A 27,745-nucleotide genomic window follows, 5' to 3' on the forward strand; every position below is an offset into this window, starting at 1 on the left:
ATCGTGATTAAACATTCTTAAATACAATGTTGAAAAGTGGATATTGTTAGCTAACTTTGAGAGGGAGGCCAACGTTGGTTGGAGAAAAAAAGTACATTAGTAGGTCTTAACACTATGTTTAGCCAACTGTACAACATTTCTACCGGTAGCTTACAAAGTAAACATTATCAGCTAACAGTACATCTGCAAATGTGCCAACCTGCTGCTTGACAGGTAGAGCCAACAAAGATGGGAAATTAACCTAAACCACTCACACTTGTTAGGTATAGTTTACTTTTATTTTATATCACTCAAATATCCAATTAATGGTGGCCAATATTGAGCGATATCGTGAGTCTACCCTTACACATCTGAAATTACATGATCAATTGATATTTATTGATCATTAAAAGCATGCAGTTACTTGCTATATAACTCTGATTCTAGATAAATGTGCACTATTTTTTTGCATGGAATAATCGGAAATGTGTAGCTCTAACTATGCTCTTCAAGGGGTGACATTACAACAAAATAATTAAAGTTTATTTAACAATCCCTTGAAAACAGCACAGAGTTGTCAATGGTTTTAGCGGAGCTGGGGTCCCCTTGCCCCCCAGCAGGCACATCAAATGCTTTGCACCTTATTGTGATGTTTTATTAACGACCTATAGGAAATCATTATTTTATTCTGGTATTTAATATTGACTGAGTTCAAACTGATGACAGTAGTTATGAGCCAGAACTGTCTCACAGTGTGGCTGCAATGTTTTTTTTTTTACAAATAACCTTATGTAATGGGGCACTGTGGTGACTGAAAGGTCAATACTCTTTCCTTAGTGCATCTGTGTGTGTGTGTGTGTGTGTGTGTGTGTGTGTGTGTGTGTGTGTGTGTGTGTGTGTGTGTGTGTGTGTGTGTGTGTGAGTGTGTGTGTGTGTGTGTGTGTGTGTGTGTGAGTGAGTGGATACACATGAACAAGTGTGAGTGTGTGTATATATATATATATATATATATATATATCTATATCCTATATATATATCCTATATGTACATGTGTGTGTTTGTATGTGCCTGGCCACCCACATGTACAGTATGTTTATTCTCATTTAAATTTATTCTCCAGGGGAAGCCAACCAAGTGAGGGAGATCCCTATTAGCCAGTCCATTTAATACATTTTGCGAAACATACTAAAGTGTGTGTGCGTGTGTATGTTGCCTGGCCTGTGGCTTCACCAGGCTGTAAATAATGTGCTATAGAGATCATCTCCCATGCAGTAGCTAAGGCATTTAGTTCTTCTCTCTCTTTGCATTTTTTTCTCTCATTGGCCATGGTAACCAGTATTCCATATAACAAACAGATGAGGATTTCTCATCACTGTTGTTAAATATGCATGCACAATATGTTGGACTGGGTCTTGGTTAGTGCTCTCTTTTTGTAAGAATCATTCAGTCAGAAATGTCCTCTACCTGCTGTTGTTTTTTTGTGTTTGTATTTCTAGCTAGCTAACAATCCTGCTACAAAAGAGGAGAACATTAATGGGCCAAATGCTCCTCCAGTTTCCAGTTTCACAAGATGAACAAACAGATGAACAAACAAATGAAAGCAGGATGAAGAGCAAGATGAGCAGTAGGATGAAGAGCAAGATGAGCAGTAGGATGAAGAGCAATATGAGCAGTAGGATGAAGAGCAAGATGAACAACAAGATGAACAGTAGGATGACCAGCAAGATGAACAGTAGGACGAAGGGCAAGATGAACAACAAGATGAACCATAGGATGAACAACAAGATGAATCTCAAGATGAACAGTAGGGTGAACAGTAGGATGAACAGCAAGATGAAAAACAAGATGAACAAAAGGATGAAAAATAAAATAACAAGAAGATGAACAGCAAGATGAACAACAAGATGAACAGCAAGATGAACAGTAGGGTGAACAGTAGGATGAAAAAGAAAATTAACAAGAAGATGAACAGCAAGACGAACAGCAAGATGTAAAACAAGATGAATAACAAGATGAACAGCAAGATGAACATCTATATGAACAGAAGGATGAACAGCAAGATGACCAGCAAGATGACCAGCAAGATGATTAGCAAGATGACCAGCAAGATGACCAGCAAGATGAACAACAAGATGAACAACAAGATGAACAGTAGGATGAACTGCAAGATGAACAACAAGGTGAACAGTAGGATGAACAAGAAAATTCACCTGAAGATGAACAGCAAGATGAACATCTATATGAACAGAAGGATGAACAGCAAGATGAACAACAAGATGAACAGTAGGATGAACAGCAATATGACAACAGGATGAACAACAAGATAAACAGCAAGATGAACAGCAACATGAACAGTAGGATGAACAGCAAGATGAACAGTAAGATGAACAGCAAGATGAACAACAAGATGAACAGTAGGATGAACAGCAAGATGAACCACAAGACGAACAGCAAGATGAACAACAAGATGAACAGTGGGATGAAGAGCAAGATGACAACAGGATGAACAACAAGATGAACAGCAAGATGAACAGTAGGATGAACAGGAAGATGAACAGTAAGATGAACAGCAAGATGAACAACAAGATGAACAGTAGGATGAACAGCAAGATGAACCACAAGACGAACAGCAAGATGAACAACAAGATGAACAGCAAGATGAACCGCAAGATGACCAACAGGATGAACAGTAGGATGAACAGCAAGATGAACAGTAGGACGAACAACAAGATGAACAACAAGATGAACAGTAGGATGAACAGCAAGATGAACAACAAGATGGACAACAAGATGAGCAGTAGGGTTAACAACAAGATGGACAGTAGGATGAACAGCAAGATGAACAAAAATATGAACAGTAGGATGAACAACAAGATGGACAGTAAGATGAACAGCAAGATGAACCACAAGATGAACAGTGGGATGAAGAGCAAGATGAACAACAAGTTGAACAACAAGATGAACAGTAGGATGAACACCAAGATGAACAGCAAGATGACCAACAGGATGAACAGTAGGATGAACAGCAAGATGAACAGCAAGATGAACAACAAGATGGACAACAAGATGAGCAGTAGCGTGAACAACAAGATGAACAACAAGATGAACAGTAGGATGAACAGCCAGATGAACAACAAGATGGACAGTTGGATGAACAACAAGATGAACAAAAATATGAACAATAGGATGAACAAGATGGACAGTAGGATGAACAGCAAGATGAACAACAAGATGACCAACAGGATGAACAGCAAGATGAACATCTATATGAACAGAAGGATGAACAGCAAGATGAATAACAAGATGGACAGTAGGATGAACAGCAAGATGAACAAAAATATGAACAATAGGATGAACAAAAATATGAACAATAGGATGAACAACAAGATGAACAACAAGATGAACAACAAGATGACCAACAGGATGAACAGCAAGATGAGCATCTATATGAACAGAAGGATGAACAGCAAGATGAACAACAATATGAACAGTAGGATGAACAGCAAGATGAACAGCAAGATGAACAACAAGATGAACAGTAGGATGAACAGCAAGATGAACAGCAAGATGAACAGCAAGATGAACAGCAAGATGAACAACAAGATGAACAGTAGGATGAACAGCAAGATGAACCACAAGACGAACAGCAAGATGAACAACAAGATGAACAGCAAGATGAACCGCAAGATGACCAACAGGATGAACAGTAGGATGAACAGCAAGATGAACAGTAGGACGAACAACAAGATGAACAACAAGATGAACAGTAGGATGAACAGCAAGATGAACAACAAGATGGACAACAAGATGAGCAGTAGGGTTAACAACAAGATGAACAGTAGGATGAACAGCAAGATGAACAAAAAGATGAACAGTAGGACGAACCACAAGATGAACAACAAGATGAACAGTAGGATGAACAGCGAGATGAACAACAAGATGGACAACAAGATGAGCAGTAGGGTGAACAACAAGATGGACAGTAGGATGAACAGCAAGATGAACAAAAATATGAACAGTAGGATGAACAACAAGATGGACAGTAAGATGAACAGCAAGATGAACCACAAGATGAACAGTGGGATGAAGAGCAAGATGAACAACAAGTTGAACAACAAGATGAACAGCAAGATGACCAACAGGATGAACAGTAGGATGAACAGCAAGATGAACAGCAAGATGAACAACAAGATGGACAACAAGATGAGCAGTAGGGTGAACAACAAGATGAACAACAAGATGAACAGTAGGATGAACAGCCAGATGAACAAGAAGATGGACAGTTGGATGAACAACAAGATGAACAAAAATATGAACAATAGGATGAACAAGATGGACAGTAGGATGAACAGCAAGATGAACAACAAGATGACCAACAGGATGAACAGCAAGATGAACATCTATATGAACAGAAGGATGAACAGCAAGATGAATAACAAGATGGACAGTAGGATGAACAGCAAGATGAACAAAAATATGAACAGTAGGATGAACAAAAATATGAACAATAGGATGAACAACAAGATGAACAACAAGATGAACAACAAGATGACCAACAGGATGAACAGCAAGATGAGCATCTATATGAACAGAAGGATGAACAGCAAGATGAACAACAATATGAACAGTAGGATGAACAGCAAGATGAACAGCAAGATGAACAACAAGATGAACAGTAGGATGAACAGCAAGATGAACAGCAAGATGAACAGCAAGATGAACAGCAAGATGAACAACAAGATGAACAGTAGGATGAACAGCAAGATGAACAACAAGATGAACAGTAGGATGAACAGCAAGATGAACAACAAGATGAACAGTAGGATGAACAGCAAGATGAACATCTATATGAACAGAAGGATGAACAGCAAGATGAACAACAATATGAACAGTAGGATGAACAGCAAGATGAACAACAATATGAACAATAGGATGAACAGCAAGATGAACAACAAGATGAACAGTAGGACGAACAGCAATATGAACAACTTTATGAACAGTTGGTTGAACAAGAATATTAACAAGAAGATGAACAATATCGTCCGCTTTTTTCCTCAGTAATTTGCCAGACCCAGGTGTCTTGTAATTGTTGATAGACAACAATCATTTTCTTACCTCTTCCACACTAACTTTACAGAATGTAAAATTACAATGCTTGTCTTTCATAATTTGGTCAGTTTTACTTGGATGTGTAGTGTCAGCAGTTGTTGCTGCCATGTTATGCCTAAATTTGCTAATCTTGCCAATGAAAAAATTATTAAAGTAGGTGGTTTTGTGATGAATGAACCATCTGTTTCAAAGAATGTTGGAGCTGAGTTTGCCTTTTTTCACAGAATTTAATTTAAGGTGCCACAAAGCTTTTTACTATCATTCTTTATTTCATTTATCTTGCTTTCATAGTGTAGTTTATTTTTATTTTTATTCAGTTAAGTCTGATGATTTCTCAGTTTGCAATACGTTTGCCAATCGGTTGTGCAGCCAGACTTATTTGCCATTCCTTTTGCCTCATCCCTCTCAACCATAACATTTTTCAATTCCTCATCAATCCTCAGGGATTTAACAGTTTTAACAGTCGTTTTCTTAGTGGCTGCATGTTTATTAGCAACTGGAATAAGCAATTTCATAAATATGTCAAGTGCAACCACTACAAAACTTATTGTGTGACCTTTTATACACTATATTAGGCCCAGCCTTTAGAACTTTGGTTTTCCTAGATATGGCTAGCATATTGTGATCACTACTTCCTAGGGATTTGGATACTGCTTTCAAGCAAATGTCTGCAGCATTCGTAAAGATCTGATCAATACATGTTGATGATTTAATTCCTGTGCTGTTTGTAACTTCCCTGGTAGGTTGACTGATAACCTGAACCAGGCTGCAGGCACTGGTTACAGTTTGATGCTTTTTATTAAGTGGGCAGCTTGATGAAAGCCAGTCAATATTTAAATCACCCAGAAAATATACTTCTCTGTTGATATCACATACATTATCAAGAATTTCACAAATGTTATCCAGACACTGACTGTTTGCACTTGGTGGTCTGAAGCAGATTGACACCAGAAAGGGCTTTAGGTGAGGCAGATGAACCTGTAGCCACATTACTTCATCAGTATTTAACATGAGATCCTCTCTAATATTTACAGGAATGTGGTTCTGAATATAAACAGCAACACCTCCACCATTGCCATTTCTATCTTTTCTATAAATGTTATAACCTTGTATTGCTACCATTGTATTGTCAAAAGTATTATCTATGTGAGTTTCAGAATATGTATGTCATCTGTTACTAGCAAATGATTGATTTCATGAACCTTGTTTCTTAAGCTACATACGTATATTAACGTGGGCTATTTTGAGCAATTTTCTTCTGGGATGCTTACTTGCTTTCATTGCTTTACTGGGAAGCTTAGCAGCAGTAGATGTGCTCAGGTTCCCTATGTTAGTGTAGGGTGAGCTGCTCACAGTGGACTTCCTCCTAGGGCACACCGGCTTAGTGCTAACAGTATACATCTGGTTCATAGGCACATGATTGCTGCATACAATAGCTGTAGGACCAGTAGAGGCATTCAGTGCAGTTAACGGGACATACATTAGGTTACTTACATTGTGTCTACTGACTTCCCTGTTGTAATGAACAATTGCTGAAGCATTATGACAACTCTGTGTCACAATGGTAGGGATTAGTTGAGCTGGGATTGGGTCACTGATAAATCATTGTCTCAACGCAGCCTTAAAGTGCTGTGAAAGGATCCAGGATGACAAATGATTTGGATGGATCCCATCCTCCTTATAAAATGTGTTTTGTTTCCAAAAGGTATCGAAATTGTCAACAAAAGTTACACCCATTCAGCTGCAATAATCACGTAGCCAGCTGTGAAGAGAAAGAATCCTGCTAAAGCTCAGCCCATCTAATCCATTACCTTGACAGGATGTCATATGGGGGTTGAGGGAACACCTGCTTAGCCCATCCAATCCAAAGCGGTTATTTAGTTAAGGGGGGGCTTTCTGCTCAGCCCATCCAATCCATTACCTTGTCAGGATGTCAGGGAACACCTGCCCTGCACGTCTCCTCTACTGCAGGTTACCCTTGCTTGGGTATCATTTGTAATAGCGTCGTAAGATGTGATATGTCCTCTCTGGGGTTGTAAATCTTAGTGTGTATCCTCTAACTCCTCTGGAGGTCGGGTTACAGTATATCTCACTAAAGATAAAACTTTCTGGTCCTTATGGGTCAGAAATGATCTTATTAAAATGGGCTTTCAGCTTCTATTCATGAGTCAAATGATCACAATAGCAGCCATTAGCAATGATGCATTACACAATAACTGTCTGGTTGGAAATGTCTATCCCTGTATGTATGACCTATGTGTGACCTTCACAGAGGAGGCTTATTGTGGAAGCAGAGAAGTTTGTCTGCAACATTTTAAATGCACAAACTCTGAGCTGATGATGTGGATAGGTACACCATTATGTGGTGTGTGTGTGTGTGTGTGTGTGTGTGTGTGTGTGTGTGTGTGTGTGTGTGTGTGTGTGTGTGTGTGTGTGTGTGTGTGTGTGTGTGTGTGTGTGTGTGTGTGTGTGTGTGTGTTTACCCCTGATATTGGAGTGTATAGGTTGATAAGAAGCTTCACTATATCCCCCTGCTGTTTGTTATGTGTCTTGCTTGATTTGCACGTTGCCGTGGCAGCAGTTGCTCTTCACATTTCCATGGTGGCAAGGACTAATTAATGAAGAAGAACATTTCACTGAGAATGACAGACCTCCAAACAATTTAAAATAAACATAGATGTTTCCTATTGTTCGACTTAACACTTCACTGTACAACCTCCAACACACTGTATTCACTTGTTGAAATATCATGTATAGGTTGTTTATGTACATTTACTTACTCTTCTGTATCTATTCTCAACATGTTCCTTTAAGACCATATCATATGAGTATAGTATTAGTTTTCTCAAGTTAGTTAAGGTTAGCCAATAGTGGTTGAGCAACTGCTGCATGGATCTAATTTGACTAAACTACCCCTAGTGGCTCTCTCTCACTGCCAAATGGTAGTCTGGTAAAATTAGCATTGTTCTGCTACGTTTATCATGACCTTGACCCAACAATACTGTATACAGTAGATGGACAGTGTGAAAGTGGCTGCATCCATGCAGAGCCAATTGATTACTAATCAATGTTCCCTGGGCTCTCTCTGGCTCTGTTAATTCCACTGTGTGCTCACGAGCTGCAGCAGACGGAGACCAAATATGTTTCTCATTAATCAAAGAGGCACCTAAGAACATGACCTGTATTGCAGAGACGTCGTCTGACCTGGTGTTCTGCAGTAGAAATATGATTATCTGAAGTGGAGAATTCTCTTTATTCCCCAGTGCAGATAAGAGTGTTTTGTTTCCGAGTAGATTATCATAATTCCTAGTGTGCTTTGCCTTGCCCGACCGTGAGGCAATCACACAAAGCAATTTGGAATGTATTTTTATATTTCAGTGTTACCAAAGATACAAATTCATTACCAAAATGAATTTGTAGCACATTTTAAAGTGCTTTTGACTCCTGAGAGTTGAATGCAGAACAGGTCTCCTAGGTTGTGTTAGAATGGGGTAAATGCATCCAAGTGGCTTTATATGGAAGTTCATTAACTATTATTGTACATATGTGACATTTATTGAGCATTGGTATGACTGAAAATGTTGTCCAAATCCATTCACAACCCTGGCATGTTCTAGATGGGAGAATTGAGCACTTGTGGTGGTGTTTGTGACTGGGACAACTTGATTTGCAGCCTGACTCTCTAGCCAACATGGAAAAACTTCTAAAAACAGGAAAGGCAAATGAAAACATTTGACCCACTAATGCCTTTCGAATTTAGACCAGATAGACAAAACAATGTTGATACAACTGGGAAATTCAAGGGAGACTGATTATGCCCTCCAGGGGTTTTGACCCTCCAATTGGAAAATGCTGCGATATAGTAGCTTTTCTTTGATCCTTAGCTGGCACCAAATGCAGACAACTCTCAAAGCCTGAAACACCCACTCCAGAAAATCTCTTTGTTTCTGCACTCTGGGAATGCAACCTTTCATTAAAATGTAGATTATGCTATGTTTCACCCGTAGGTCTGATGCTGCTGTTTTCCATGCGCAGGTGCAGGAGTAACGTGATTTTTCAGCAATGAGGGTTTCTCTCATGAAGGAACAGTTCAAATAACCAACTTGATTTGCAGCCTGACTGACTCTCATATTGGTTGTACTCGTTGGGGAATTCCAGCCTTTAAAAGAGGTTGGAGTGTGAGCGGTTTCTCTCTCTCTCTCTCTCTCTCTCTCTCTCTCTCTCTCTCTTTCTCTGCTTTCTCTCTCTCTTGTGCACGCTCACACAAAACACATGGAAAGCATGCGTGAAGATACATATTATGCAAACACCATCACCAAAATGACATTAGGCAGGTGTAATTTATACTGTCTAAATATAAAGAAGGCCTATCAAACGCTCTCAGAGCTTCTGAATAAATTTATCTTCTTCCCCTTTAATTTGCCCTTCTAATCTCTCCGGCCAACATGGAACCACTTCCAAAAACAGGAAAGGAAAATGAAAACATGATGTTTGTCAAAGTGTGAGATCAGATCCCGGGTATGTAGTGACGTGTATTCATAGATATCAAGGGAAGCCAGGCTTCCCCCAAAAAATTTACCAAGAAAAAAACATACATTATTTATTATGTTTTGTCTCTCTGTGTTTCATAAATGTCCTTCAATTCACAGGAGGCTGAATGTATCTCACCGCAGAAAGAATCCAAGTGAACTAAACAGCGGACCTCTTTCTCAGTATGTGTAACGTATCTATCTGATGATGTCTGGTCAAAAAGAGTATGCCATTATTGTCGCCTGTAGCATTGAACACAAGAGAAGCCAAAGAGCATTTGTCCTCCCTTGATAAAGAAAGTATAAAGTAATAGCCAATCAGCATTGAGCTAAACTCAGTGAGCTCAGCTGTGAATGGTCCTGGCACATAAAAAAAAAGTGTCAAAGGAAGCGAGTTTGCCTTCAGCCCAATCACATCACATCAGAAGCCAAATGGCATTGACAGAAAAAATCTTGAAGTTTTGCAACTCTTCTTTGTCCTCTGGTGGCTATTTAGCTAACTAAAATTGTCCCCTTCCCATGAAAGGAAGTTAGGCTAGCGAGCATGCATTTAGCCAGGTAGCCTAGGACAACAACAACTAAAAGTGTGTAAGGATGACAGTCATTTACCATTAAGGCACAATGAAATATGAGAAGGGTGTAGGGTGAGTCAACATGTTTTTTATACTTGCACTCACGAACACAAACACAGATATCAGAACCATGGACAACCACATATTTAGCTTACGTTGATTGGACTAAATCGTTTTTGGTATATTTTAGTTGTCACTACTAGACTAAGCATAGGTGATTCAATTATGTTGAAATGGTGAAGTTGAAATGGTGCTGGAATAGTGGAGGCAGCTCCTGTTTTATTTGCTACTTGCAGTAACTCTTCGTGGTTCTAAATCAATAGTTGTTTAGTAGTCCTAATGTCAGAAACATTAACAGCTTGACCATGCTGTAGGTCATGTAACTGTTTGTTACATGCAATGTGTTTTGTGGACTTCACCGGACATATGATGCTCTCCGGTTTTGTGATGAAACAGGTGTGTTTGAAATTATTCTGCTTTTGTGTTTTCTTACTGTCTCGGACTTAGGCCTACATATCAAAGAGTCAAGGCATATGAACTAACAGGTTATAGAGCAAACAATGTAATTATCACAACACATAGGTTGTAAGACGACTTTTTCTTCTGGAATAGCTTCTCTGGTGATTTTACCCAGGGTTACTACTGCCAGTGGGTCAGACATGGTTCAGGACGGTGACTTCCTTAATGTTTACAGGGAGATCAGATCCCGGGTGGGTCAGACATGGTTCTATCATGTTTCAGGTAAGACCCTAGTGCAGACTGTGTTGAATTAACAATGTTTATTACAACAACAGGGGCAGGTAAACGACAGGTCAAGGTCAAAAATACCCAGGGGATAAGTGGGGAAGATGAGCAACACCTGAAGGGGGGGGGGGGGGGGGGGGGGGGTGGAGACAAGCAAAAGGACAGGTGAAACAGATCAGGGTGTGACAGGTTCAGGTCAGTGACTCCCGCAATGTTTACAGGGAGATTAGATCACAGGCAGGTCAGACATGGTTCAGGACAGTGACATTGCGGCAATGTTTACAGGGAGATTAGATCACAGGCAGGTCAGACATGGTTCAGGACAGTGACTCCCTCAATGCCTATAGGGATAAATACACACTGGTTAGTGCTTACACAAATGCCCCTTGGAAATTACAGATTTAAATTCAATTTACTCTGAGCTGAAGATGTGAATTTCAATTTGAAGAGAGAGTAGGGGGGAGAGCGGGGGGGGGGGGGGGAGAGACTGTATCACAGTTACCATGGTAATCTATTCAGAAGAGAAAGTCCCTGATAAAATTAAAAGGGTATATTTTCTGTATCTGTCACTTTGTTGATCCAACATTCAACACAAAGAGGCTATTACTTCTTTGAACGATTTGAAAAGTGCTATTCACTATTTGTGACCCGATTCAGGAAACTAGGCGTATGTCGCAAGTTTGGACTTCACAGGAGAGCTGTTTGAACATATATTTTTTTTATCAAAATAAGTTTTTTTGGCAGAAATGTGCCTTAATATCAAACGTAAATGCCATCTGTAAATATTAATACAATTGTTAAATTATGAGCCTAGTTGGTTAATGCACAGAAAAAGTGAACAACCTTCCCGCCAGCCATGATTGGCTGAGATAATGAGTGGGCTGGACATGCCGAGAGTTGAGTTTGTATTGTTCTGCCATATAGCACGCATCTGTCTATTTGAGCTGGTCAGGGTCATCGTGTCAAACGCTGCTTTTTTTATGTATCTTGTAGTAAAACTGCATAAACCTAATGTCAAGTTAAAGTGTACTGTTAGCTAGCTAAAGTTAGCTGGGTGGCTTGCTAGTTAACGTTAGGTGTATGTTCTCTACTTTCTGGAGGACAACAGTTTTGAAATCAGTGGAATTCCAGTATGACAGCTAAGGAGATGGAGAAAACACCAGTCTGGATTACATCATCAAACTAAGGGCAAACATGCATGGCATCAGACAGGAGACGTTAGCTGGCTGGGTCGCTAGCTAACGTTGTGTATGATATAATTCTTTATATCAGATACGTTTGATTGATTAGTTATAGCTATAGAACCTGTTTGGTTAGCTACCTGCAGATTCATGCAGGATAGTAACGTCATGAGTTGTGATTATGCTCCATTGCTAAGTTACCTAGCTAAGTTACATGTCTTAACAGAACACTCCACTCAAATTTTGACAAAGTATTTTCATTTCAAGTTAGTGTACTGCTAGCTAGCTGGCTAACATTAGCTGGCTGGCTCGCTACTAATGTTATGTCATGTGTTGGGATTCATTGTTTACCTTGCTAGCTATCTAGCTACATTTCCTAACAAAATACTCTTGTCTTAGTGTGCCAAAGCGCAGAATAACTGATTTCATTTTTGAATGTTTAACACTGGTGTCAGTAAATGTCGGCAACAAAGCGTATTCAAGTGTTGCCAGCAGCACAGTTAGCCACCAATGCTCTGGATAACATGAAAACTGCCTAACCAGCTCTGCTAGGGGGAGTAAAGTGGTCAGGGTGGGTGTTCTCTCATTATGGGTCTGGAAGTAGCAAGCCAAGGTTAGCCAGTTAGCTTGGATGCTTGACTGTCGTTGTGAGGTCAGAGCTTTCAGAACAACCCTACTTATTGGCCAGAGCATCCAGTGAGTGTTCTGAACGCGAAACTCTCTGAATTTACGAACAGACAATCCGACAGCACAGTTGCCGTCACCAATGCTCTGGATAACATAACAGCCTAACCAGCGAGTAATGGGCGAGTAATGTTCAGTGAGCTGTTCTCTCTCTCTCTGTCTCTCTTAGATGTTTGGAAGTAGCTGGCAAGTTAGCGCAGAACGCACGGATTAACCCTTAAAGAGATGGGTGGGGCTGAGGCTTAAGAGGCTGTGAACATTGCTGAATAGGTATAGACCAAGAAGGGCTCTCCAATAGTAGTACCAAAACGTTGAAATACGTTTTTCTCAAAAGTGAGTTTATGAGTTGATCAACTTTCAAAGCATAATTTCTTTCCCATTGTTTCCTCAAATGCAGTGCATGATATACCATTTTGTGGCTCCGAGTCTCTACTTTTATCCAATGTATGAAACAGAATCCAGGTGATGAGCCACATTTTTCCTTTAAGAATAATTTGGTATAACTGTCTCAGCCAAAATGTAACATGTCACCAACTCAACACTTTTCATCTTACAGAGGCTTATGATGTGTTGTTGCCATTGAGGCCAAAGGGGCAATGAACAGGATCCTAGGATGAAGGGAAGTGGTGATCAGCAGGATAACTGCTCTAGTTATTTGAATTTAGTCCTTCTACTAAGTCTTTCTCAGTTAAAGCCTTAAACTGGTTTAAAATAAATGATGTCATGGTTTAGTATTACAGTTATACATGCACAAAGTCCTAATGCACTGTTTCAATTTAGACCAAATAGACAAAACCATTTTTATACAACTGGGAAATTCAAGAGAGACTGATTATCCCCCCAGGGGTTTTGACCCTCCAATTGGAAAATGCTGCGGTATAGTAGCTTTTCTTTGATCCTTAGCTGGCACCAAATGGAGACAACTCTGAAACACCCACTCAAGAAAATCACTATCTACTGCACTCTGAGAATGCAACCTTTCATTCAAATGTAGATTATGCTATGTTTCAACCATTATATAATCACATTTATGAATAAATTATTAGTAGGCCTAATGTTGATGTTTTCTATGTGGAGGTGCGAGAGTAATGCAAGTTTCCAGCCGTGAGGGTTTCTCTGAATTGCAGGTTTGATGGAACTCCATCCTACCATCTCTCGTGAATGATTTGTTTTTCTGGACAGATCAATGTGTTGCAGCTGATCATAAAACCATGCCTCTGATGAGCCCTGTCATCATTACTAAGAAATGCAGGTATTGAGATTGAATATTGATTTAGCATTTTCCTCATCAATCCCATGCTGCTGCAGAGGTTGACACTTCAGTTCAGACACTTACATTACATTTTATTTGAGGCCATTTTAATATTATGCAGAATACTAGTGCTGCTCTTGGGATATACTGTGGGGTTATTATTGACACATTTGATAAAAATTAGCAAAAATGACCTTATAAAATAAATAATTCAAATATTGCATGCTCCAAAAGAATTGGGACATTATGTAATTTTATACTAATACAATTGCTCAGAGAAAGAGATTTGTCAAGTAATACTTTTTTCCTCAAAAAGGATAAAATTATTGACACCCCTAAAGATTCTCATAAAAAAATTGTCAACAGTGTAGTATCCTATGTGGTCCCATATTCCAAACGATGACTACATCACGCTTGTGACACTACAAACTTCTTGAATGCATTTGCAGTTTTTGGCCATCGAAGAGCCAAGCATTTGCTTGTGTTTCAGATTATTTTGTGCCCAATAGAAATTGATGGTAAATAATGTATTGTGTCATTTTGGAATCACTTTTATTGTAAATAAGAATAGAATATGTCTCGTGTTTCAACACTTCTATGTTAATGTGGATGCTAACATGATTATGGATAATCCTGATTGAATCGTGAATAATGATGAGTGAGAAAGTTACAGAGGGTCAAAGATCATACCCACCAAGACATGCTCACCTCCCCCTATTATTGGTAATGGTGAGGTTAACATTTTCAGTTAGGGCAATTTTTTAAAGTATAAATTACAAACATCATAAGCTCTTTTAAACCTCAAATAGCCTACACTTGGGAATGGCCTGCAACAACAGGGTGATCAAATTAAGATCTAACATTTGTATGCCTGCTGTGTTCTGATAAAATGGGAACATTGACAATACACCTAATATTGGCAGCATCTTTAGGCTACATCTTAGAAATGGCTTCATTTGAAGCAATATTATTACTGCATGCGGTAGTCTGGACAATAGGCCTACATATTACTGACACATTCTATACAGAAACAGAAGGCAAAATTCATTTGGTGAAGCAGGTCCAATTAAAATACATGAATGTAACATGCAATCATGTTTAACTTATTTTCATTAGGACTAAATGTGGGCCTAAAAAAGCAGTGATTGTGGTATAATGCGTATGTGGTATGAGTACGAGATCGATCTGATTATTCTTCATTAATCATTATGAGCTAAAATGCCAATGAGATAAAGTGTGTATCCATGCGCGTAATATTTGTACGCATATTTCAGGACCATGGAGAGCAACATTTTTATGGCTGATTGGTAGGCTATTTTCAAAAACAAGCACATCTAATGTAGAAATTACTTCTAACCCCCTGCAATAGAGAGTTCTGTAATTTAATTGAAATTGTCGTCATATTAGACAGTAGAAATGCACAGGAAAACGTATTTTTTTCCTCTTTGTACGAGCCTACATTTTGATGGTAGGGAGTAGACAGTGGGTTTTGTGATAGTGAATCCGTTTTGTAATAATGTTTTCAATCAAGGAAAATATCAAATGGGATAACTATAGGAACCCGATATATTTTGGGAATTTGCAGTTATCCCTTCATCATATTTGTTGTTTCTGTTTCATTTACAAGGTGTGCAGGTACCCAAGTGGTTAAGAGCGTTGGGCCAGTAACCGAAAGGTTGTTGTTTCGAATCCTAAGTGAATAGGTGAATAATCTGTCGATGTGCCCTTTAGCAAGGCACTTCAATCTAATTCCTCCTGTAACTCTGATAAATGACTAAAATGGAAACAAATTGAGATGGCGTGGGCCTGCTGGTGTCTATGTGTTTAAGTTCCAACTGGGTGGAAGTGTGTCAGACATGCGCGCCGTGGGCGGGAATAGACCTGTGTTTATTAACCCCAGTGTGTGCTTCGTGGGGCGGAAACACTTCACAGTGGCAACGAGCGGAGATGATGAGAGGGGAGGGAAGTCGCGTCGCCTGAGCGTCGGCTTTGCGTCTATGGGGGGTTTGGCTAGAGGAGGCGCGGCGCACTCTGCCCTCTCCATACCACCTGTATGGATGACCACTTTAAACTAATCGACTCACCCCGCTCGGTGAGACACAGAGGCAACAACGTTGAGAACCACTGTTACTTCGAGACGGAGAAGGGCGTCATGACAGTCGAGAACATGTTGGAGGAGTCAGCGGCGCTTTCGAGCCACCTGTCCGTGGATCGATATGAGCGAGAGCGTGGACGCGATTGCTGCGAGAGGGTGGTTATCAACATTTCAGGTTTACGCTTCGAAACTCAACTGAAAACTTTCAACCAGTTTCCGAAAACGTTGCTCGGGGACCCCAGAAAGAGAATGCGTTACTTTGACCCACTGAGGAACGAGTACTTCTTCGACAGAAACCGACCCAGCTTTGATGCCATTCTCTATTATTACCAGTCAAGAGGGCGCATACGGAGACCTGTTAACGCGCCTATTGACATCTTCTCTGAGGAGATCAGTTTTTATCAACTCGGGGAAGAGGCTATGGAAAAATTTAGAGAGGACGAAGGATTCATAAAAGAAGAGGAACGCATTTTACCCAATAATGAATTCCAAAAGCAGGTTTGGCTTTTGTTTGAATACCCTGAAAGCTCTGGCCCAGCTAGGGGAATAGCTATCATCTCAGTGCTTGTCATTTTAATATCAATTGTTATATTCTGTTTAGAGACCTTGCCTGAGTTTCGAGATGACCGGGAACCTATCCCGTTAGCACTGACAGTCAATGGGACGGCCTCCTACCACGCAAATCCATTCACCGACCCTTTCTTTGTGATAGAAACACTTTGCATAATCTGGTTCTCTTTTGAGTTGCTGGTCAGGTTCTTCGCGTGCCCCAGCAAATCCACGTTCTCAAAAAATATCATGAACATAATCGACATTGTCGCCATATTTCCCTACTTCATCACTTTGGGGACAGAACTGGCTGAGAAGCAGGGTAACGGTCAGCAAGCCATGTCCCTAGCCATTCTCAGAGTGATAAGGCTCGTGCGAGTCTTTCGCATCTTCAAGCTCTCCAGGCATTCTAAGGGCCTACAGATCTTAGGGCAGACGCTAAAGGCCAGCATGAGGGAGCTTGGACTGCTGATATTTTTTCTTTTCATTGGAGTTATCCTTTTCTCCAGTGCTGTTTATTTTGCCGAAGCCGATGACCCATCCTCCAGTTTCACAAGCATCCCAGATGCGTTCTGGTGGGCTGTGGTCACCATGACTACTGTCGGATACGGAGACATGCACCCTGTGACAATTGGGGGCAAAATTGTTGGGTCATTGTGTGCTATTGCCGGAGTGTTGACTATTGCTCTCCCTGTGCCGGTTATTGTCTCCAACTTCAATTACTTTTACCATAGGGAGACTGATGGAGAAGAGCACGCACAGTACTTGCACGTCAGCAGCTGCGAGCACCTACCCTCAGCCACAGAGGAGCTGAAAAGGACTCGTAGCACGTCATCTCTGAGCAAGTCAGAATATATGGTTATAGAGGAGGGCATCAACAGTGGGTATAAACAGCCCAACTTCACCAATGAGAATAACCAAAACTGCGTGAACATCAAAAAGATATTCACGGACGTGTAAATGCTTTCATTTTATATGATGGAGATATAGAGTTACGACTACTATTTTTTTCTATGATAGCTAAATTAATCGTGATGTGTCGGTACATATCTGTCAGGTGGAGTGTGCTAGTGTGCCACACAGGTTGCAAAACGTGTGATCTTACAATTCGTCCTTGAGTCCAAACAGGTGTTGATGTTCGGTAGTTCGGTAGGTTGTAAGTGTTGCATATTTATTCCCGAATCGAAACAGTGTTGTCGTTGTGTTTTTTGAGGGGAAACGTTCGTTGGCTTATCAGTGTTCAGTCTTGTCATGAATAGCAATACAATATAATCTACAATGTCTGTAGGATGTTGCTTACATCGGATGATGACAAACATAGGCTATGCTTGAATGGGCAATTTATGCGTAATGGAAATATGGACATACAAGTATCATAGCCTACGAGAGCAGGCTTTTAGCATTACAGCCAATACCAAATAAAACAAGAAAATGAAAGTACCAAGACTCGGGAATGTCTTTGATAAAATATCTCCATGTAATTTTAATGTATTAAAATTAAATGGGCTAGAATAATTGTATAGCTCACAATTGATAGTGGTAGTAATTATTGGTAATTCATGGATCTGGCCATAATTCCATCCAAAGACATCGTCAGGACTACATGGAATTTATTTTCCTACAAACATGACTTCAAGACAATTTCCATCATGGAGGATAGTGTGAGCACAATGATGAAGACATGGACACATTACATATAATGGGCGTGGATGGAAGAAAGAAGAACAGCAAAGTCCCGCCTCCTGGATGCCACTGAACCTTGTGATGCAGTCTCCATGACGACAACAGTTTCCTGGGTAACCCCGTTAATGTTACCATGGTATCACTCTGCGTTTTCACAGAAACCCTCCAGATGGATCAGCAGCCCGCCTTGAAAGAGAGAGCAGAGCCCTCCGTGAGTCTTAATATGATAAACATGTAGACCTAATGAAACAACCATTTAAAAAATCTGCAAAAAAAGAAATGTCCACTCACTGTCAACTGTGTTTATTTTCAGCAAACTTAACATGTGTAGATATTTGTATGAACATAACAAGATTAAACAACTGAACAAGTTCCACAGACATGTGACTAACATACATTTAATAATGTGTCCCTGAACAAGGGGGCACCTGCAAGTTCCAAGGCACCTGCAAGTTCCCAGACATTTATGGGGGGAATGGCCCTAGCTCTCACCTTCCGATCCAACAGGTCCCAAACATGCTCAATGGGATTGAGATCCTGGCTCTTCGATGGCCATGGTAGAACACTGATATTCCTGTCTTGCAGGAAATCCCGCACAGAATGAGCAGTATGGCTGGTGGCATTATCATGCTGGAGGGTCATGTCAGGATGAGCCTGCAGGAAGCGTACCACATGAGGAAGGAGGATGTCTTCTCTGTAACGCACAGCATTGAGATTGCCTGCAATGACAACAAGCTCAGTCCGATGATGCTGTGACATACCACCCCAGACCATGACGAACCCTCCATCTCCAAATCGATCCCGCTCCAGAGTACAGGCCTCGGTGTAACGCTCATTCCTTCGACGATAAATGCGAATCTGACCATCACTCCTGGTGATACAAAACCACGACTCATCAGTGAAGAGCACTTTTTGACAGTCCTGTCTGGTCCAGCAACGGTGGGTTTGTGCCCATAGGCAACGTTGTTGCCGGTGATGTCTGGTAGGGACCTGCCTTACAACAGGCCAACAAGCCCGCCGTCCAGCCTCTCTCAGCCTTTTGGGGACAGTCTGAGCACTGATGGAGGGATTGTGCATTCCTGGTGTAACTCGGGCAGTTGTTGTTGCCACCCTGTACCTGTCCCCCAGGTGTGATGGTCGGATGTACCAATCCTGTGCAGGTGTTGTTACACGTGATTTGCCACTGCGAGGATGATCAGCTGTCCATCCTGTCTCCCTGTAGCGCTATCTTAGGCGTCTCACAGTACGTACATTGCAATTTATTGCCGTGGCCACATCTGCAGTCCTCATGCGACCTTGCAGCATGCCTTAGGCACATTCACGCAGATGAGGACCCTGGGCATCTTTCTTTTGGTGTTTTTCAGAATTCTGACCGTAATTGCCTACCGTCTGTACGCTGTTAGTGTCTTAATGACCGTTCCACAGGTGCATGTTCATTAATTGTTTATGGTTCAATGAACAAACATGGGAAACAGTGTTTAAACCCTTTACACTAAAGATCTGTGCAGATATTTTGATTTTTATGAATTTTCTTTGAAAGACAGGGTCCTGAAAACGGGATGTTTCTTTTTTTGCTGAGTTTTTATATGTGTGTTCAGTGTGTGTGTGTGTGTGTGTGTGTATATATGTATGTGTGTGTGTGTATATATATATATATACACACACACACACACACACACACACAGTATGTATGTATATATACAGTATATATATATATACAGTTTCAACTGTTCTGCCTGCAGCTATGGAACCCCGACCTGTTCACAGCAGGGTGACACACACACACAAAGTGTATATATGTATGTGTATATATACTAAGTGTGTATATATATACTGTGTGTGTGACACAAAGTGTATATATATATGCATGTTTGTATGTGTATGTATGTGCATATATATAAAGTGTGTATATATATATATTGACACAGTATATATATATATATATATTATATATATATACAGTACCAGTCAAAAGTTTGAACACACCTACTCATTCAAGGGTTTTTCTTTATTTTTACTAAATCAAATGTATTTATAAAGCCCTTCTTACGTCAGCTGATGTCACAAAGTGCTGTACAGAAACCCAGCCTAAAACTCCAAACAGAAAGCAATGCAGGCGTAGAAGCATGATGGCTAGGAAAAACTCCCTAGAAAGGCCAGAACCTAGGAAGAAACATAGAGAGGAACCAGGCTATGAGGGGTGGCCAGTCCTCTTCTGGCTGTGCCGGGTGGAGATTATAACAGAACATGGCCAAGATGTTCAAATGTTTATAGATGACCAGCAGGGTCAAATAATAATAATCACACTGTTTGTCGAGGGTGCAACAGGTCAGCACCTCAGGAGTAAATATCAGTTGGCTTTTCATAGCAGATCATTCAGAGTATCTCTACCGCTCCTGCTGTCTCTAGAGAGTTGACTCTCTAGAGAGTCAAATATAAAATATATTTTGATTTCTTTAATACTTTTTTGCATAATACATGACTCCATATGTGTTATTTCATAGTTGTGATGTCTTTACTATTATTCTACAATGTAGAAAATAGTAAAATAAAGAAAAACCCTTGAATGAGTAGGTGTGTCCAAACTTTTGACTGGTATTATTAAACGTTACAGAATGGAGCCCGTTGTTTCTGTAGCCTATATCCAAGACATCAAATCAATGATAGCCACAATAAATTAATAAATACATCACTTAACATGTTTTGGGTTGTGTTAATGCAAAAACGGGATCAACATAACATCAAAACGCAGTAATATATCCATTTTTCAACAGCCCATTCTAAATCTTAGCTATTTATTATATACCTATATTTTATTATCTATTATCTTTAATGCAATCGCTCATCACAATTCCTTGTCATTACTAGAGGCTTATGCTCAATATCTCTCTGAGTTGGCATGCCAACTGGGGCTGACGTCAAGCTAAACTATTGTCCCTTGTTCTCCTCATACGGCTGTGAACTGTCCCTCTCAAAACAAACACAAAGGCTATGCCAAAAATAGGAAACGGCATTGGACATAGACCACCCATGCGACAGACAACAACATGCATATAATGTATGGCCAATAAATAATAAACGAAAACATAGCAAATGTAAATAATAAATATATATATATACATAAACACGTAAATACAATTAATAAGAATAGCATTTATTAATATTCGTATAATTATTAATGTTATTTTATTTTTTAGTAGATTGTTATCCATGTCTGACAAATAATAATTTAAAACAACAATGAAGATGAGTATCCTGATTGTTCTGATTAATAATTAATTTAAAGTACTATTATTGAGGTCTTTAGGAGTCTATTGGAAGTTAAAATGTGGGAAGGACAGTGCTTGCACGCTGTAATGTCAACGAAATATTGATTTGTTTATCACCCGCGCAGGGCTGGGAGCTGTATGGGTGGTCACTTCCACAGCACTAGCGCTGCCTCCCGCAGGGTGGTGTCCCAGCGCTGTTCTGCTTTTCCGTCTCTGTTAGGATTAATCATTGCCACGCTGCACCGTTCCCTTCCATCAAGACTAATCAGACCCAATTCACCTACATTAAATCAGTTACGCATAATTTAGATTTAGTTCAAATGTAAATGCGCATGTTAGGGCCTAACTATCTCTGAAAAATACATTATCCTAGTTGAGAAACCATTTGTCATTTGAAAGTGATATAGCTGAATGTGGGAGAAAATCGTAGTAGTCTAATTAATTGGTAGTTAAATGGGCTAAAGCAGAATTAGCTTCACAGATCTCTTTTTATGTCCTTAGAAATGTACCCACCACTACTCTGAAAAGTCTATGCCCAAAACAAAGTTCAGTGCTGCCCTCTAGTGAGAGAACAGATGTAGGACAGGGAGGATACAAGCTTGTTATGTTCAACATTATGATATGTCTGGACTTTTTTATTGTATAAAGCGCACGTTATGATATCAAACATGCATAATGTAATCAAATATGAACAAACTAATAATGACAGAATATGAAATTATTTATGACAATCCTAAATCACATGTAATTTCCCCCTAGTCGGATGGATATTTTCACTTGGCTAGATCAGATAACCTCCTCTCAACCTGGCAACAAGCGTCGTCCAACCAACACTGCTGCAGTAGAACACATGCACCTGAAAGGTAGTGTACATCTCTCTCTTATTCTTCCTTTTGTTACGTGATGGATTATGTCTGCATGTCATTGAAATATGTAAAAGCATGAGAGCTTCTTGTCTTGTACATATTACATAGTCATAAAAACTGCCTGAGCTTCACAAAAATAAAATAAAAAATGTAGTACATTAAGTACATCTTACTTCCACAGGCCTAGAGGAGAATTACCCTGACACATACCAATGGACTCAAGCTCCAGCAGCTCAACGCAGCAACAACTGAAATACATCAAGATATAGAGGATCTCTATGGTTCCATCATCTCCCACACATACTGTACTGGCTAAGAGAGAGACCCCAGAGGCAAGGTGCCATGGACACAGAGCCTTCAGCTAAGACCTCACCACACCTCCCATGGACTGTCTATCAGAGAAAAGATTATGTGTGGTACTTTGTGCTGATCTCTCGCTCTCTCTTGGTCTAGTTGGTTCTAGTGTCTTAGATCTGGAATACAATCCCAGAGATGCCAGTACAAGAAGACATACTGTGTAAGTGGCCCATCATAACACCCCAGTCCCCAACAGGCCTGTGGTTGGTCCATGGCCGTCCCCAGTCCCCATCAGGCCCGTGGTTGGTCCATGGCCGTCCCCAGTCCCCATCAGGCCCGTGGTTGGTCCATGGCCATCCCCAGTCCCCATAAGGCCTGTGGTTGGTCCATGGCCGTCCCTAGTCCCCATCAGGACCATGGTTGGTCCATGGCCGTCCCCAGTCCCCATCAGGCCTGGGGTTGGTCCATGGCCGTCCCCAGCCCCCATCAGGCCTGTGGTTGGTCCATGGCCGTCCTCAGTCCCCATCAGGCCCGGGGTTGGTCCATGGCCGTCCCCAGTCCCCATCAGGCCCGTGGTTGGTCCATGGCCATCCCCAGTCCCCATCAGGCCTGTGGTTGGTCGATGGCTGTCCCCAGTCTCCATCAGGCCTGTGGTTGGTCCATGGCCGTCCCCAGTCTCCATCAGGTCTGTGGTTGGTCCATGGCCGTCCTCAGTCCCCATCAGGCCTGTGGCTGGTCCATGGCAGTCCCCAGTCCCCATCAGGCCTGTGGTTGGTCCATGGCCGTCCCCAGTCCCCATCAGGCCTGCGGTTGGTCCATGGCCGTCCCCAGTCTCCATCAGTCCTGCGGTTGGTCCATGGCCGTCCCCAGCCTCCGTCAGGCCTGTGGTTGGTCCATGGCCGTCCCCAGTCTCCATCAGGCCTGTGGTTGGTCTATAGCCGTCCCCAGTAGAGTAGAGGACTGAGATCATGTTTTTTCAGCATCACAATGTATTCATGGTGTGTTGTCGTTTTCCCAGGACAAATGTAAGCACATAAATGTGTCATCAACACGGTAAGCTTTTGCCTGTTTAGTAAAAATATTGCAGTGTAACAAGTTAGGATTGTTTATCTGAAGAATGAATGTCATTTGGGAAATGTATTTATCACACACACACACAAGCACACACATACGATTGCATCCTCCTCTCTTTCCCTTCCTCCTCCACTCTCTTCTCTCCTCTTTCCCCTGTCATCCTCTTTTCCCAACACAACATAATACCATGACGTCACAGCTGCAGGTGGCTTATCAGAAGTGCTGAGTGTCTTTGTTCTCTCTGGAAATAGGGTCCACTCTTCATTTCTCCCCACTTCAGTATTTCTATGTTTGGGAAAATGAAAACATGTCTGTGAGTTACCCTGAGCTATAAATCACTTGTCAGTGGAGCTCAATTTGAATGCTTATGTGGAACACCTCAAGCTTCAGTTCAGTGCACCTCAGGAAAAAAAAGTCATTATTTTCTATGGTATGTTTAATACATTAGGTGAGGCATGTGATTCCATTTCTATTTAGTCAACTGCACATAATTGCTGTACATACTGTACATTACGTGTGTGTGTGTGTGACTGGAAAAGTGTGTGATAGTATGTATGTCTGAATGTGAACATTGGTACAGACAGTATATATGTACGTTTGAGCGATGCCCAGCTGTAAAATGTAGATCGTCTCAGCTGGTACAGTACGCCTGGCTTGACTGCACTCTGGAACCCTCGGCATCAGCCTCGGCATCAGAGTGCTGAGAGACCCTTCTCAGGAGAGGCACTCTCTCTGTTTCCACTGTGTTGGAGGAAGAACACACACACACATATCATGGATTAGCTGCCCTTAAGGAAGCCAAGCCCCTCTGTGTTGTCAGCCTCTCACAGTGGGCTGGTCTTCTCTGTGGCTCGGTAGGTGCTCTCGTTGTAAGCAGACGTGTGTGTGTGTACCAATGCACCACGCTGTCCAAAACACACATCATATGCATCAACAATGCATGATGTGGATAGGTACACCATTGTGTGTGTGTGTGTGTGTGTGTGTGTGTGTGTGTGTGTGTGTGTGTGTGTGTGTGTGTGAGATGCTCATCCAGAGGAGGCAAGGAGACCCCAGGCATCCCCCTCTACTCTCAGGCAGACATCCGCCACATGAAAGGAGTGAATCTGTAGCAGCAAGCTATAATGATACAGGGAATGGAGCTGACATGCAATGCATTCTGGGGAGAGAGAGAGTTCATTTATAGTACTACTAACTTTACCAACTGTACTGGTGATTGTGTATATCTGTAACACTTCCTGTCTTAGCCCTAAAACATTTATAAAAAGCTATAGTGCTGCGGACAGAAATATAGTATGCTTCAGACATATTACTATTATTACTCGATACAAATGGAAAACCATCCATCTACTCCTCAGAGGACGTCTAATGGCAGACTGGGGGATATTTCACTCTTCTGGAACATGACTCACCGTTCGTTCAACACTTTGAGTCAAGACTAAGGAAGGCCCACAAACCATATCATGGTATTGTACACATGTCCTTTTCTCCCAAGGGATATAAATACCAAGCCAGTTATTAAAGAAAGGGTTTTACTCTAAAGTGTTTCATTTCTACTGTCCTGCTCTTTGGCCGTATGTGTAAAGATGATCCGCTATCCGATCAGTCTAAGAAGCTCGAATGAGACCAAGGATACCAGAGATATTCACAGAAAATGTATTAATACATTAATTTATTATTAAGAGGGGAAAAAATACTTGTATAACTTTCATTAACAAGTATAAATTACACAGTTGCAGAACTGTGTTGTCGTCTTGACCTTTCTGAATGTGTTGTAATTTCTACCTATCAATAAAGTCTAGCAAAGCTTTAAGGTATTACAAAGCCTTTTTCATTGAACTGAATGTTTTAGTACTTTAGAGGACACTGTAGAATGCCTCGACCTCTTGAAGGACATGCAAAGTCCTGTGTCACTGTGCTTTGACTTTACCTCTAACATCCCAGAGGAGAGAGAGACTCTCCAGGAGTGATCACAGAGCCTCCTACTTCTGCTTGATGAAACCCTAGGGGCAGTCACCATAGCAACAATATAAGACTAAGCACAACACTGTCCAATGGCAGAGGCATTTCAGGTTTGGATGTAACAACAATAGTGTTATTAAACACACTGGCTGTACAGTATATAATCATGTTACTAAAACCGTTATAATTTAACAGTCATAATTTAATCTGGTGTGAAACACCTGTTTCAGTTACTCAAGGTGTGAAAGATCAATTGGTTATTTAGTGAATCAGGTGTGATGGCACTAAATTGGGACAAAAACCTACAGTACTGCAGAAACAACCACACAGAGAATAACTATTCACATCCAAATAATCCCAAGGGGTCAAGGGTTAGGGGCTAAGAGGTAAGGGATAGCCAGTTGTTTCTGGCCCAGGCCCCAGCAACACACATTTAAGTTCCCTCATGGCACACAGGGAATCCCCTGTACAAATGTAGGATCTCAATTTGATCACTCTTTTGTTGCTGAGAATTCTTTCTGCACAGCAGGAAATGCAGAGGAGCTTCGTGATTTACATAAATTCACTGAAAACTCACACTAACGCACAGGCTTGCCATATATTAACAGTATTCCACTTTTCATGGAGCCTCACTTCGACCAGCTAATAGACCTAACCATCGATCAAGCAACCGTATGGACTAAATGTTCAAATCCAGGATTATTTTGCTGAGACAATACGGGTCAAATTAAGATCCTACATTTTATCAGTAGCACTGACTCAACCTTGCTTCTCACTGACTGGAGGAAGCAGACAGTCTGAAGGGCCTGAGTCATGCAGTGCAGCAGAGCCAAAATAAACTCACATGAGCTCATAGAAAATGGTTCCCTGCAACAAAAGGTTAGGATACTGGTTGGTGTCATAATTTGTTCACTGTTTGCGTGGTTGTCAGAAATGCTAATGCTTTGGATTTGGCCTTTCAGTCAAATGTCACATTGGAATGGACTGTAACCTTTGATCTTTCCAAATTCTGCTGGATAAAATACATAATTTTTAATACAACCTGTCCGTACTGGGAGCATATTGGTCTATAGTGGTGTATGTGTGCCCCTCTGTCTATCTGAGGTGAACTAGTCAGGCCGCGAGGGAGGCTGCTGCTGCAGTGATATGAATGCCCTTGTGCTTCTTTCTCCTGGTGTCCTGGCTCTGCTCCAGCGTCTGCTCCGTGCTCTCTCTCTTCATGCTGCGCTCACTGCTGTGGTTGTACGTGGTCCAGGCTGCAGTATGACTGGCCCGCTCTGGATCTCACCCTCCTGTCCTCGCACCCTACACCAAATCAAAGTTTATTGGTCACGTATACATATTTGCAGATATTATCACAGGTACAGCGGAGTGCTTGTGTTTCTAGCTCCAACATTGCAGTAATACCTAGCAACACAAAACAATGCACACATAATGCACCCCCCCCCCCCCCCCTAAAAAAAAGAGAAAAAAAGAAACGAGCCATGTCACTGTCCAGAATATAAATATTTCTATATTAGTGTGTGTAGAAAGTATGGACAGTCTATGAAGAGACGAGGTACATACCACACAAGGACACAGAGAAGGACAGACCAGAGGGTATTTCTAAAATGTCTGAGTATTACAGTACATAACCTTGGGTCTTTTTGAGGAGTCAGTTCACCTAGGATGTCTACATTACCAGCGCCGCATGTCTAGTAGCACTCTACAGTATGCATAGGCTCAGGCTACCTTGCTTTCCTTCAGTATCCTGTATGGTATGTATAGCACGTCCCCTAGCTGCACTCCTCATGGGACCACAAGATACTGCCCAGTAATAGTCTCTCTCTGTCCAACACAATGATGTTGAAATGACTGATATCCCAAGGGGAGGAAGATGAATTCAGTCTCATTGAAAATG

The 27,745-nt window shown here is 41.1% G+C and overlaps 2 protein-coding genes across 2 annotated transcripts; both read left to right on the plus strand.

The window, feature by feature from the left end:
- Window positions 1-2,481: 2,481 nt before the first annotated feature.
- LOC118940161 (asparagine-rich protein-like) lies at window positions 2,482-5,040 on the plus strand. The gene has a single exon (XM_036948438.1). It carries the CDS (start codon window positions 2,482-2,484, stop codon window positions 5,038-5,040), a length of 2,559 nt encoding a protein of 852 aa, XP_036804333.1.
- A 10,947-nt stretch (window positions 5,041-15,987) lies between these two features.
- LOC110494703 (potassium voltage-gated channel subfamily A member 3) lies at window positions 15,988-25,700 on the plus strand. The gene is made up of 3 exons (XM_021569996.2): window positions 15,988-18,588; window positions 22,406-22,509; window positions 22,694-25,700. The coding sequence occupies exon 1, from the start codon at window positions 16,104-16,106 to the stop codon at window positions 17,652-17,654; it is 1,551 nt and encodes a 516-aa protein (XP_021425671.2). The 5' UTR covers window positions 15,988-16,103; the 3' UTR covers window positions 17,655-18,588; window positions 22,406-22,509; window positions 22,694-25,700.
- The last annotated feature ends 2,045 nt before the right edge of the window (window positions 25,701-27,745 follow it).

The sequence above is a fragment of the Oncorhynchus mykiss genome, chromosome 17, assembly GCF_013265735.2.
Source record: "Oncorhynchus mykiss isolate Arlee chromosome 17, USDA_OmykA_1.1, whole genome shotgun sequence".
NCBI classification, from domain to species: Eukaryota; Metazoa; Chordata; class Actinopteri; order Salmoniformes; family Salmonidae; genus Oncorhynchus; species Oncorhynchus mykiss.

Bases quoted from the DNA above. Each gene is read 5' to 3' on its own strand.
- LOC110494703 (XM_021569996.2), top strand. From the start codon at position 16,104: ATGGATGACCACTTTAAACTAATCGACTCACCCCGCTCGGTGAGACAC.
- LOC118940161 (XM_036948438.1), top strand. From the start codon at position 2,482: ATGAACAACAAGATGAACAGCAAGATGAACAGTAGGATGAACAGGAAG.